Source organism: Meles meles, chromosome 4 (genome assembly GCF_922984935.1).
Source record: "Meles meles chromosome 4, mMelMel3.1 paternal haplotype, whole genome shotgun sequence".
Taxonomy (NCBI): Eukaryota; Metazoa; Chordata; class Mammalia; order Carnivora; family Mustelidae; genus Meles; species Meles meles.
The window spans coordinates 3,087,990-3,102,833 of record NC_060069.1 but is presented as its reverse complement, the minus strand read 5'-3'; the positions used below and the strand labels follow the sequence as shown (position 1 = coordinate 3,102,833).

Below are 14,844 nucleotides of genomic sequence, written 5' to 3'. Positions count from 1 at the left end.
TACTTTTAGCATTACTTAGTCAAAATAAAGATATGCATCATCCTATGACCAATTCATTTTCATCTTAAGTATATACATCCAAAGAAATACATACATCTGTGAATCAGATAAATTATAATCGTCATAGCAGCATTATTTATTTGTGACAGCCTCCAACTAGAAACTACATGTGTTCCCACAGTAGAAAGGATATTTAAATTATAGGAAATCCAGAAGATGGAATATTTTGTGGTGATGATAAAGAATGATGCCATGGCATGGCTGAATCTTGAAGACATAATGTTGAGCAAAAGAAGCCTGACCTAAGAAGTAGGCAGCGTAACGGTAAAGGAAATAAGATGACTGCCATCAAAGAAGAGACAGTGATTATGATGGCAGGGAGGAAGGAGTCCTGACCAGGAAGGGGAACTACTAGGGCTTTGTAAGTGTTAGTAATGTTCTTGACCTAAGCGATGGCTCTCTGGATGTCTGCTCTAGAATATTTGCTAAGGCTATTTATATACTTTGTTTTGTATACTTTGTGTGCCATTTCTCACAATAAAAAAAAAAAAGTTGGGAGTTTGAAAGGGCAGACTTTTTCTGAGTGTTGAACCTGGGCTTTACTAAAAGTGGAAAGGTACTCTGAGTTCCAAAAATCCATTAGTTACATATTTTAGAGCAGGAATAGCCCAGAAAATGATGTCAGACCCTTTTCCCATCATCAGACAAGGAGATAAAACTGCCAACAGACAGTGAAAGAGGAAGAGGCTCCAGGATGACATGACTAAATTTAGATCCTGTCTGGATCCCTGAGAAGTGCAGCATTCTGGAATGGAGAAAGGGGAAGAGGCAGGCAAAGAAATAACTGTTGAGCCTATTATTGTCCATGGATCCTGATTTTCCTCCCCTCCAAACCTTTGTAACATGCTATACCTTCCTGCTTAGTCTTACCTATCACCTCTTCACCTAGCTTCTATCTGTCCTTGAAGACTCAGCCCAGAGACCCTCTGCTCCAAGAAAACCTAGCACCTGCCCCCTCCTTTTTAAAAGCTGCCCATTCCCAACAGTCAGGGTCACATGGCTTAGTCCCTCTCTGCTCTCCACCCAATGGACTAGTCTTTTACCTTCTCCATACAAGTGACCTCTGCATTATAGGGTGCCTGACTGGTCTGGTGTTAATAGCCTAGTCTGGTCCTAGTCAGGGTACCTGAGTGGTCTGGTGCTAATAGTCTAGGCTATTAGGGGACTCAGCCTATGAGTCTATGAGCCGATGAGTCTATGGGACTCAGCCTATGTTCTCATTCAAGATCTTAACCTAGCGTCTCCCCAGCCCACAGAAATGAGTAGGGCAGTTACTATCAGGCCCATTTTATATACTAGGAAGCTCAGACCCTGAGAAATAAAATACCTTACTTTAGGGTCATAGAAAAGAACTGGATTGCAAATATTGGTCTCTGAGGCCCAGGGTCTGCCTATAGACATGTGAGGTTAATACTCAGGAATTACTTGTTCAATAAAACCCATCCTTTGTCTTCCCAGACCCAGGCAGACACAGAGGCTGCCCTCAAGTATTGAAATGCACAGGGTTTCCAAAACATTGTTTTGGATAAACTTGGGAGAGGACCAAAAGACAAGAAGCCAAATGTTTTCTGCTAAGATTTATTGTTGACCAGAACACTTAACGACCAAGGTGCTAGATAACCAGCCCCCAGCAACAAGCTCCTCCTGCAGCCCAGACCTCTAGGCTGATACATATCCTCTGCCTTCCACCTCCTCTTCTCTGGCTCTGCCAGAGGCCCTGAGAATCAGAAATATGCAACTCAGTAATTATGTGGGGAGCACCTGTTAGGAGTGGTCAGCAGCTACAGAAGCCTACCGTGTCACAGTGTACTGGTTATCTTTGAGGGGCTTATGGCAGAGAGGGTAGAGAGGACTCCAGAGCCATCCTGTGCTCAGGCCCAGCACTGTCTGCGGAGGTTCATTTCCCTTTCTTACTCTTGACATTCACATTCATTGATTTGGCATATATTTACCAAGGCTCCCTATGGGCTGAGGAGATTCCTCGAACAGTGGTGCCCACTTGTAGCTGGCAGTGTTCACCAGTCTCCAAACCCCTGACCTGCAAGACATAGTGCATGTAAAGGTAGACTGCTACCAGACGAAGATCCTTGAACAAATCTCTCCTTCCACAGTCCTATTCCTGAAGTTCTGAGTCTGGACCAGCCCTGGGAACAGTCAGTTCAGAGGTCAATCTCCATCCTTAGCTGACATTTCTAAGAAACTATGACTTGCTCTGAACATCCGCCTCATGGAAGAGAGCTAAAAAGTGGCTATAGTCTGGCCTCGGCTTGGGTACTGAGTCACTGAAGGGGCATTCTCCCCAACCTCAGGGTGCCTTGCAAAGATATGAAAACTTGATAAGCCTCAGGCTCCCACCAAAGTCCAAGGGAGGCCTCCCATACTGCCTACTGGGCTGAGAAGTAGAGAGAGAAGTTGAAGAGACCATGAGCCTCAGTCTACTTCTCAGATTGATTTGTTTATTGACTTGACGATTTCTTAGGGTCCCAGTGCTGAGACCCAAAGGCCTGTGCTGTCCATAAAGGAAAAGCCCACACGTCCCAAGAGCAGCTGAAACCAGCTCACCCATTTATTTGACTGAGAACATGAAGGAGAACAACAAAATTAAACAATCTTTAATAAAATTCCTATAGAAAACTCAGTCACAGGGTAAATACTTGGTTCTCCTTCTCATGTCACTGAGGATTGAGAGCTCCCAAAAGTCTTTGGAGAAAAAGCAGTAGTTTTGCTGGATATTGCCAGTACTCCGAAAGAGCATCCATTTACACATTCAAACCAGTAGTTCTTATTGCACATATTAACATTATTTGCCATCTAGCACCCTAAATGTATGGTACCTCAACAAATAAATTAAAGAATTCCATTGGCATGAAACCACTTCAATTTGAACTAATATCCTTGAAAAATCACATTATTACAAGTTTTAATAAATACAGTAAGAACAGCTGGCATTTTACTAAAATACTGAATTTTAGGTCTGGAGATGATTCCATAAATATTTTCTTTTCATTTGCTTTCTGTCTTGGATGCATTTGCTCAAGTATTATGCTCTATGAAGTGAACTCTTTCATACATACCATGTAAAACTGAAATTACTATGTGCCTCATTACAGAAGCAACTGGAAGAACTGGATCTCATATAGTTAACTAAAAAAGTAACAAGAAAAAGCTCTGCTTTTTGTAAAACTTTAAAAGACAGAAAAGAAAACAAAGAGATGTCTTTTTATATAGAACTCCCACTAGAAATTTATAAATATATATGCAGCATATATATTATATTTGCCTCATGAGCAGATTTTCACCAAGTCTGGTAGGAATGATGCTGTCATGGGAGATAAATATCAACAAGAGTTACTCTTTCCACAGATTTAAAGGTTTCTTTTGAAAAATAACAATAACTTCAAATTATGTTATAATTTATAGTTGATATAATTTAAAAAGGGAAGAAAGATATCTTTCTTTTAAGCCTCATTTGGAAAGTAAGAACAACTACCAGTCCCCAGGTGTGGATAAGTTGGCTGAGTGGTAACACTTGGTCACAATACAAAAACAAGTATTTACACCTTTCTGGAAAAGTACCAAATACTTAAAAAAAGAAGAAGAAGAAGACAGAAAACAATCTCTAGTAGCATTCTTCGGCGTGCAAAGTCAGCAGGAAATGATTATCCATTATGTTGGGAGTGTTCATGATGAATCTTGGAAGCATTCAATGAAGCAGAGGGTGGTCATTGGGACTTGTTCAGATTAGGTTCTGTGGGATGCCTTGTTCTTAATTTAACTGAGTTCCAGGATTTCATTCCCTTTATAACATCTCTGGCAGGGTCATGTTCAATTTAGTGCAAGTGCAAACTGAAAACTAAACAAAACCAACAAATACATTAGGAGCAAAGGCTGATCATTAAGATCTGTAGTCTTTCCGAACTGTGTGGGCCATCCAGTTCACTTTAGTAGTCCAGCTTTCCCTGAGTGCCTCATCAAATTTTTGCTTAAATTGCTTGAGTGCTTCTTCTTCACTCTTCCCTAAGGCAAGAGAGTCCTAAAAATGAAAGGGAAAAAATCTGATTTCATATATCATCCACAGCAACATGGAAATGTCAAAATCTCAGTCACACCTCCGTAACACCATTAAGTTGTGTGTCTCATGTTCTTATTTAAATACCTTTTGCAGGATAGAGAATGACACAAGGTAGGGTGATAATATAATCTCTGCCAAAGGGTTTTTGAAGATGACGTTTTATGATTACTGCAAGACAATTACTCAGCTGCTGGGTAAGAGCAGTCTAACAAGAAATGGCTTTGTTCTATTCCGCTTGAACATCTGAACGAAACAGGCAGGTATAGCTGAGCTTCATGCCTATGAACTCCCATATACAAAGAAAAGGGGTTCGTACCTTAAGATACTGTATATCCTTGACTGATGTGAGCTCAGGAAGCCCTGCAGTCAACATCAGTGCAAAAAGAGTGAGGAAGAGATTCCCGTGCCTTCGTAAAATCAGATATGCATCCTCACAACACTGGCGGAAGCTTCAGTTGACACAACAAATCACAACAACATGGTATTAGAGAAGGAAGCAAATTTCACAAAGGAAAGCAAGAGGGAAATATCCAGACTTTAATTTCTACTGAACTAACAGTTCATTTCTGATTTTTAAAACTCTGAAAATTGTCTCAAGAATAAAATCTACATAGACTAATAAATCTAAAATCACAACACTAAACTGAAATTTTATAAAAGGCTACGTAACACTTACTTTGTGCTTTTTAACTGAGACCCCAAAACTAGTTCTAAAACAAGTGGTAATTTATAATACATGAGGATTTCTGAACATATTTGCAGATTCTACATTTGCAGCCAAATTCCACTGTAGTCTAACTAATTTGTAGTCTAACAGAGACTAATTTATTTGATTTCCCCCCAATTAGTATCAATACTTTTGCACTGCACCTCCATATCATCTTGCTTTCCCTCTCTTTCCTCTTAAAGACAGTTATTCAAGGGGCACCCAGGTGGCTCAGTAATTAAGCATCTGCCTTTGGCTCAGGTCATGATCCCAGAGTCCTGGGATCAAGACCCGCATTGGGCTCCCTGCTCAGTGGGAAGCCTGCTTCTCCCTCTTCCACCCTCCCTGCTTGTGTTCCCTCTCTAGCTGTCTCTCTCTCTGTGTCAAATAAATAAATAAATCTTAAAACAAAGCAAAAAAAAGGAGGACCATCCAATACTATCTCCCTAATTTTGCCCCCCAAAAAACCCCAAAACAAATAAACAAACAAAACAAACAAACAAACAAAAAAAAAAAGAGGTATATTCTGCAGAAACTCAAGGCAGAACTAGAAATGATAATAGCAATCACTTGGCCAGCATACAGTATGAGTTGGTCACATCACATTACTTAACTCTAATTGTCACAATTGCTCTAAATTCTTTTTTAAAATATTTATTTATTTATTTGAGAGAGAGAGACAGAAAGGAAACTTGGAAAGGGGCAGAGAGAGAGGAGCAGACTCCCTGTTGAGCATGGAGCCCTGACAATGGGGCTCAATTCCACGAAACTGAGATCATGATCTGAGCCAAAATCAAGAGTTGGATGCCTGACTAAGCCACCAGGTGCTCCAAAATAGCCCTAAAATTTAAATATTTTGTCCCTATTTTAAGACAAAGAAACAAGACAAGAAGACAAGTAATGTGCTTAGAAATTTACAAGTAGTGAGGACTAGATTAGAGATTATAAAGTTCTGAACCCTGGCTCCCTTAGAATGAGAGCAAAGTGTCTGTCCTTCCCAGCACCTCATTATGAAATGTCTTAACAGTTTCAGAGAATTTTCTAAGACAGATAAAAAGTGGTACAAACACTACTGGAATAAGACACAGTAACTTTTTTCAAATTTCTAGATTCTGTTTCTCCTCTCTGAACCAGAACATGGATCTGACAGGCAAATTCCTCAAAAGCCCCCAGTTAGCAGACTGAATATTTCCCTGATCTAAATATATCTCAGCTAAAAAATGCTAGTCCAGCTAGTCAGATGAGAAAATGTCAGATATGTTTATCCTTGACATGAGGACAATACTCACCGGCCAAACTTCTCTGTGTTTCCTGTTTTTCCTTGTTGAATCACATGAATGAAATCATACGTAAGAATAAAAGGCACCCGTTCCCTTTTAATGCCAAATTTAGACTTGAAATTTCCAAGAATATGTCCAAAGTCAATGTGGAAGAGCTGGAAAACAAATGGCACTTAATTTCTATTGTTTCTCTAGTTCCAAAGAGAAAGGCAAGATTTCAGCAGTCTTAGACCCTCAACATCACACTGATCCTCAACTGAGCACCCTTTTTTCACTCCTTTTATTGACATATAGTTGATACACAGTATTACATTAGTTTCAGGTGTATGACATACTGATTTGATAACTACATACATTACAAAATGTTCATGAGCCCTCTTCTCTTTTCAAAGGCTATTGGGTCACTTGAGAAGAGTGTTTATATCATTCAAAGATCTTTTATACTCAGTAATAACCCAGACCAGATACTGAACTGCATTTACCCTGTGGGAAAGACAAATGTTTGAAAAGTGAAAGTTAAAAAAAAAAAAAAAAAAAAAGAGAGAGAGAAAGAAAGAAAAAAGAAAAAGAAAAATGCATCCAAATAATAAATATGTCTGATTTTAAAAAGCCAAATAGTTCTACATATTAAACTATTTTGGTCAATATTTCTACATATGGAAACAAAAAAGAAAGTACAGCTTTGCCCTAGTAGCCCCCTCAACACCCTGAGTGCTACTATTTAGAGGTAATTTCTCCCCACTCTTTCATGGGTTTTTCCTCCATTTTTAAAAAATGAAGTAAATTATGGATGGTAAAGACTTAGTACTTTGTGCTGATGTAATGCTAACAATGAGGCACTACTGTGCCTCATAATTTCTGGTTAAATCAATACTCAGTGTTTATACTGTTCAGCTATGTAAATCCATTTCAAAGCTAAGTCATGTGGCAACAGTATACTACAACTATATTTCCTTTTTTGCCCATCTTTTTCCTTGACAAAGCTTTTTTTGGCTTAGTGTCCTAGGACCGTCCCCATAATTCTTCCCCAAATCATTTTTTACAACTTTTTTAGATTTATTTATTCATTTGAGAGACAGACAGAGATAGTCTGGGGTGGAGGGGCAGAGGGAGAAGGACAGAGTCCCAAGCATACTTCCCACTGAGTGCGGGGCCTGAAGTGGGGCTCAATCCCATGACCCTGAGACTATGGCCTGAGGTGAAACCAAGAGTCAGACACTCAACTAACTGCACCACCCAGGTGCCCCTATCCCCAAATCTTATATTGAAAGAATATGTCATTTTAAATAACTGCAGTTAACTTTTCAAACATCAGATAAGTGCTTATCACCTTACTTTAAGCAAACAACCAACAAATATATGAAGCAGATGGTATGTGAAACAAGGTTTGGGAAATAAAAGGAAAGCATGAAGACATGACTCCAAGAATCACTAAAGGATTTGCATGGATTGCGCAAGAGATTGTGCTGTATATAAGTAATAGCATCACCGAGGCCCTTGGCAGATCTAGGGAGCAGCTCACCTGGCCGGTTTTTTTGACCATAATGTTGTCACTATGTCTATCACCAATCCCAAGGACATAAGAAGCTACACAGTAGCCGGCACAGGACAAGGTAAACTCCTCAATGGCTCGGTCTAGGTCATCCCTGAAAAAAGAGAAAAAAATAAATAAAAGAATCAACAAAGGTTTTCAGTCTCCAAAAGTACAGGATGAGATCCAATTCACACTTATGCTTCCTTTTTAATTGTGAGTAGAAAGGCAACATGGAGCTGCCATGAGTTGCAGTGAGTAGAAAGGCAATACGGAGCTGCTATGAGCAGAACACTCTGGATCGGCCAAGAGAGGGAGGGTGGACACTGCAGGAGCGGAGCAGAAAGGAGTCAGCAGGAAGACTCAAAGACATCAGATAACTGGACCTCAGCCATTCAAACTGCTATGTCCTGGGGACTGAGCTTCACTGGGGTTGGGAGTAAGCTCAAATACGTAACAAGAGGAGACCGTTGGCTTTGCTGGCTGATGCTGACTACAGGACATTTTTTGGTCAGTTTTGACCTAACCCTAGAATTCCATATTTAAGAGTTAAGTATTATAGTTCCAACACTTTAAATCACTAACTTAAATTAGAAGTTAATAATACAGACCCTTTACAGACAAGGTCTTAAGATCGTGATTTGAAAACTAATCCTCACATTCAAGTCCTTTGGTTTTGCCAATGAATAAAATATAAATCTGACTTTTAAGTCTTTAGCCAAAAATACCTGTAGTGTTTTCCCCTCAATGTGAAATTCCTTAACTGTCCATGATTAGGGCTTTCCCAACATAGTAACCAATAATAACAAAATTCCCAGCCCTGTTTTTTTTTTTTTAAATTTGGAGCAATCAGTCTACAAACTCACTTACTTCTACTGTAAAAATCTACTGAAAACTTACTAAGTTCATACATTCATGTAATTACAGAAGCTGACACATTCAAAAAATTATTTTAAGAATTCAAAAATTCTTAGACTGTACTACTACAAGGCTCTGAAATTTTATCTAGATAAAGCAGAATTTAATGCTAACCACCTGTGAGCCTTTAGGAAGGTCTATTTATCATTCTGATCTAACCTGAAATAAAGCAATAAATAACACTAACATTTCCTCTAGGACACTGATGATTCTACTTGAAAGAACAGTTATTTGTTTGGCTATTTGTTCAGAATACTGGTAAACTAACCCAGAATTGTATTCTTTAAGCCAGTTCAGAAGGGCATCTTTGTTGAAGGCTGCAGCAGCAGCCACATTGCTACTGTTCAGCTGAATGTCAGCAATTGTTTCAGAGGTGCTCACAACTTCAATGAGGCCAGAGCGATCTCCTGTCGCTAAGCAGCCATAAGGCAGCATCCTGAAAGGGAAAAAAATGGGCATAGTCACATGTATATGTTAACTCATAAAATGAAACTTTAATAGAGTAAGTTTCTTCTTTGATTTTTAAAAAGCTTTATTACTATTGATATGCTTGTCATTTCTATATTACTGTCATATGAAAAAATAAAAATCCTATTTTCGGTTGGGGGGGGTAAATCTCTTGGCCAACAGATGAAGTAGTTTACTAGAACTCCAACGTACCAGCTAGATGTGTAATCTGTTTTCCAGTTATTCTAGTGAAATATTTGTTTGTGTAGATGGACAGAAGTGTATCCGATAAAAGAAAAGTCTTTTATTTTTATTCTAAACCATCCTTTATGGAGCACCAATAGGTGCCACACAGCAGGCTAAGCACTTTACACATTACTTTTGTTAATGAATGGCAACTCCATCTTTCCAGTTGTTCAAGGTGACAATCTTAAACGTCACCCCTGACTTATTTTCTTATGACCAGCATTTACCTGTCTTGAAAACGTGTACTTAAGACTTCTCTGCCTCCACTCTTCCTCCAGCTCCTACTAGACCAAGTCACCATCAACCCTTACTCAATTATTCAAGTTTCCTTATTAGTCTCCCTTCTCCCACACCATGGTTTGTTTAAATGCAACGGCAATATAATCCATATAAAAAATATACATATTATGTCACTCCTCCCCATCAAAAGCTCTGCATTGGCTTCCCACCTTAGGGTGAAAGCTAACATGCATGCCATAGCTCACAAGGCCCTTCACCTCTTCTCATATCCTCCCCTTGTTCACTTTATTCCTTCTAAACTGGCTTCCTTGCTTTCTTTCACCACAGCAGGAACAACATTCTCTCATTTCATTTTCTCTGCCTAGAACATCTTTCCCCAAGACCTCTATATGATTTACTCCCTTATTTCTTTGAAGTCTTTGCTGAAATGTTTCTGTCTCAGTGAGAAATTCCTGATCATCCTATTTAAAACTATGAAACTATCTGTGACACAACACTTGCTATCTCTTCCCTGTTTCAATTTTCCTCTATAGCCCTCAACACTATCCAGACATCGTATACACTTTCTTTATTGTTCCTCTCTCCATTATTGGATGGAAGTTCTACTGGGCAGGGATGTTTGTTCCCGGCTGTATCCTCAGTGCCTGATAATGTGCCTGGCACAAAGCAGACTCTCAGTGAATATTTCTGAATGAACAGACAAATTTAATAATAAAATCCCTGTAAGGTAAGTTCCCAGTTTACAAATGAGAAACAAAAGCAATTTGCAAAAGGTCATACATTTAACTAAGCAACTGATTGATCTAAGACTTAAAACTAGGCCTGAGTGGCTCTAAAATTATCTTTTAAACCCAACAGTCTCTAGAATCACTGACTATATAACAGGCCTCTTAGACTGCTCTTGTGTAAAATAATTTTTACTAAATTGATAAGGAGCATTCTGCTCTGAATTTCATTTATACAATTATAGAAAATCAAATTTTTCTCATGTCTCTTTTAATCATTTTAAGGAGATTTTATGACTTAGGTATTCACATTCTTCCCCTATTTATTAGGGTTTTAAATATTTTCCTTAGTGATTTATATGACTTCTTTATATATTAACATTATCCTTTTCTTCTTTTAGTTATAAATATTTTCTTCAGTTTTTTGTTTTTAAAGAGTATTTATTTATCTATTTGACAGAGAGAGAGAGAGAGAGACAGCCAGAGAGGGAATACAAGCAGCGGGAGTAGGAGAGGGAGAAGCAGGCTTCCCACTGAACAAGCCCTGATGCAGGCTCAGTCCTAGGACCCTGGGATCATGACCCAAGCCGAAGGCAGATGTTTAACGACTGAGCCACCCAGGCGCTCACCCCTTTATTCAGTTTTGTAAAAACTACGGTATCCTTACAGCAACTCCAAACTAGAATGTGATACCTTGGGAAGTTCAAATGAAAGGTGACTACAAAAAATGCAATGGATGGGATTCTAGAACTCAATAAAATACGGGTACAGCTATGTGCCATGCATTGTGTTTGCTGTTGGTGATACAGAAAGGAGCAAAAAAGAAAAAAAAAAGGCAATCCTTACTCATACACAATGTATATGTGATCTTTGTATGAATGAGAACTTCCATGAGAACATGTCAAGAGTTAAAAAAGATCTCTATGAGGAGGAAGGACAGCAGGGCTGGAGGAAAATATAAGGGGAATACAAAAGCAAGGTAAGGATAAGAAACAGTGTTAGAAAGACCATGCAGGGCCCTGTAGGTCTTGTAAGGGCTTCTGTCACTCTCTAAAGGCACTGAGAAAGCTTTGAAGGACTTTATGAAAGAGGGGTGTGTGTGTGTGTGTGTGTGTGTGTGTGTGTGTGTGTGTGTTAGGAAAGTGTATGAATGTATTACTGTAATAACCCAATTAAAAGAGCCATATTTCATTAAATAATCCTTGAGTTTCCATATGACCAAGAATTCAATTATTTTATGCTTCTTTTAGGCACTTTCCTAGTCTTAACAAAAGAAGTCTGGCAGAAGAATTGTCAGACTACATGTTGGCAGCTTGATATACCAATACACTGCTTTACATTTGCGTTATTAATTTTTTCTTCTCCTTTTAAAGTTACCTTTCAATAAGAAAAGTAGCTTGGAGCATGGAAGCTTTCCCAGCATCCCTGTCCTTCTCATGACACAACACGTGTGAGGTAAACAGTGCATGGTTAAACTTTGGCTCACTTTCCTGCTTCTCCTCCCACCTCACTTGCAGCCAAACTGGGCAAAAATCCAACAACTTCCTCTTCAAAAGCATGCAATAATAAAAGCATTCAGTGTCTTGAGGATGAAACTCTCACAATGGGAAGGAAAAAACATCCTTATTAGACAGACAGTTTGACAGAAGTCAAGCTGGGGACAAACTCCTAGAGTCCTGACCATCTTACATGGGCCCGATTTGTACTCAACTTCCATACTTCTTTTAAAGGCTGTAACAACAACTGGTAATGTTTCTCTTCCTCTGTCACTCTCTCTGACCCAAGGAGCTATTTGTTACCTTTCCACTAAACAAGAATTAAAATATAAATTCTAGGGGCGCCTGGGTGGCTCAGTCGTTAAGCATCTGCTCAGGTCATGATCCCAGGGTCCTGGGATTGAGTCCTGCATCAGGCTCCCGGCTCAGCAGGACACCTACTACCCCACTTCCCCACTCCCCCTGCTTGTATTCCTTCCCTTGCTCTCTCTCTCTGTGTCAAATAAATAAATAAATAATAAATAATAAATAAAATAAAATATAAATTCTACAGCAGAAAGGATGGCAGCCCATAACCCTACTCTCCGTGGGTATGTAGAAAATTTTCTCCAGCCTCGACTCTGACACATCAACCCAAATCAGAATGGTACCAGATCGGAGTCCCTTGCTTCCAAAGGAGGAAATTAAAATTCCTTTACCTAATGTTTGCATTACTTTCATCTTCTTCCTTAATCTTTCCTTCCAAGATTACTGATACCAGTGTCATTATAGAACTGTTTACTAGCACTCTTAAAAGGGAACTAAATCCCATTAATGTAACTCAGATTTAAAGTCACAATGAAGACAGCCATCCAAAATTCAGGGGGTGGAAGAAGACTGTCAAATCTACCAAAGGTCAGATAGATTTATATGTAGACCACCTGTGAAACTTGACAGAAAAGGCTGAATATCTATTATTTATTGACTGAAAGAGGTCAGAGTGTTCTAACATACTGATGGCTTACAAATGTTATAAAATTTGACATGACAGATACCAAGAGTACTTTTGAGACATCAGAGAAAAATGAAAATGAGAAATACACACTTTCATTCATGCTAACGTAATACTGTTACAAGTACTAAATTATTCTGGTCAAAGTAATAAAGTATAGAAGGTACCTGAAGATTTAAGATTGAAGTTAGAAGAGTGTGTGACCGAGTTTAACCTCAACAGCTGGACAAAAGAAAAACAAACAATAGGAACACTGGAACACATATTTATAGAAACAGTAAAAAAAAAGTTTGCTGAGAAAAAGGTATTCATTTAGAAATGAACCCTAAAGAATTATAGTTCTGCATATTTGAAAAACATGGGGTCAGAGTACAAAAAGTCAGCAGAGATCTCACTGAACAGACGAGTTCCTTTTTCTTGTCAGACACCTGTTGCTTCCCGTAAACACTAGGTTTGTTTCTAGCACTCCCACATGTGGTTTCCTCCCTTTGCCTGAAGTCACAATGAACTTCATTTGAAGCTAAATGAGCTTTATGTTTGAGTAGAATGGGTAAAGTAAAAAAGCTAAGAGAAAAGAAAAGGATTGGGGTTTTTAATTAGGCTGATGGAACTGAGACAGGCAAACCAAAGGGACCCCATGAAAGCAAAAGCTGTTTTGTTCCTTTTGCTTTTTTTTCCTGCTTCTATTCTTGCCAGGACTTGCACCTCTGCCCTACATGTGCCTTAATGCATGTCTTCCTTGTAAAGGACAAAGTTAATGGTATCTTTGGAGTCTTCTAGCACTGTAGGTAGTATCTAAACCACTGTGCTAGGCATCTTAAAGCCAAGACCATGGCCTCAAGTAATAAGTGACTTATGATGGACACCTGGACCTTGTCCTTATTCTAACTGGTTCCTGGATACCTGAGAGAACACTTAGGTCAGACCACCATCCTCAATAAAACCCCCCAGCCCCCAAACAAAGATGAGGCTCAGGCTCCTTTCCTTTCCAAGTGTCCGGGACAGTCCATCTGTAACTGCTCTCCCTATTATCTTCAATAAACTCTGCTTTCACCTTCTGCTGGCTCCTGGTAAATTTCTGTCCAAGACCCTCCTGGCTGGTCTTGTGGGATCCCCTCTGGGTCCCCTGGACCTGGCTTGTAGGCATCAGAACTTTACTTTTTATTCATTTTTTATTTAATTTTTTGAGAGAGAGAGACAGAGAGTGGGTGGGGGAGGGGGGCTTGTAGTGGGCAGAGGGGGAGAGAATCTTGAGGCTCCATGTCTACACGGAGCCTGACATGGGGCTTGATCTCATAACGTGAGCTCAAGAGTCAGACACTTAACCAACTGAGCCACCCAGGCTCCCTGTATGCACTGAAACTTGAAAACAAAATTTTTACCTCAACCTTTCATAACTGAACATACTCCCCATATGCTCTGAATCTGCTTTTAGCAAAGGAGACCACTTTGTAGCTTACATGATAACTTTGGGAAGAACCAATGAATTACTAGACTAAGCTTGAAAAGTCTCCCGTTTTTATGGGATAAATCAAGTAAAATCAGGGCATCTAAGTGGCTCAGTCAGTTAAGAGACTGCCTTCAGTTCAGGTCATAATGCCAGGGTCTTGGAATCAAGCCTCACGTTGGGCTTCCTGCTCAGTGGGGGGCCTGTTTTGCTCTCTGCCTCTGCTGCTCCTGCCTGTGCTCTCCTGCTCTCTGTCAAATAAATAAGGAAAATATTTTTAAAAAATCAAGTAAAATAATTTGCGCAGGAGTTTACTTTATAGGAAGGATCAATAAACTTTTGGAGATTAAGCCAGAATAGTAAATATTTTAGGCATTGCAGGCTACTCAATTCTGCAGTTATAGCATAAAAGCAGCCACAGACGGTATGTAAACAAATGAGCTGTGGTTGCGTGCCAATAAAACTTTATATACAAATAGTGGGGGTTCGGGGAGGGGGGAGGTGCTGTAAACCAGATCCCTCTGGGTTTATGTCCTTCAGGGAGAGTTCACAATCACTCATTCCTCTTATTTATACTGTATTTCCTATGTGTATGTGCTTGACTAAAAAGAACTTGCTGCCTATTCCAAAATAATTCTACTTTTTACATAGCTATATTAGAAATTCCTCCCAAATTAAAAGCAAA

The 14,844-nt window shown here is 39.3% G+C and overlaps 1 protein-coding gene across 6 annotated transcripts in view; it reads right to left on the bottom strand.

The window, feature by feature from the left end:
• Positions 1-1,624: 1,624 nt before the first annotated feature.
• Positions 1,625-14,844, bottom strand: part of PIK3CB (phosphatidylinositol-4,5-bisphosphate 3-kinase catalytic subunit beta) — a 187,984-nt gene continuing 174,764 nt past the window's right edge. For all 6 annotated transcript variants that reach the window (XM_046002039.1, XM_046002040.1, XM_046002037.1 and 3 more), the window contains 5 exons: positions 8,836-9,003; positions 7,641-7,764; positions 6,128-6,273; positions 4,449-4,581; positions 1,625-4,093 (listed from right to left, as the gene is read on the bottom strand). In XM_046002039.1, the coding sequence (XP_045857995.1) occupies positions 3,956-4,093; positions 4,449-4,581; positions 6,128-6,273; positions 7,641-7,764; positions 8,836-9,003 (709 nt within the window). In that variant the 3' untranslated portion in view covers positions 1,625-3,955. The remainder of the gene's footprint in view (positions 4,094-4,448; positions 4,582-6,127; positions 6,274-7,640; positions 7,765-8,835; positions 9,004-14,844) is intronic.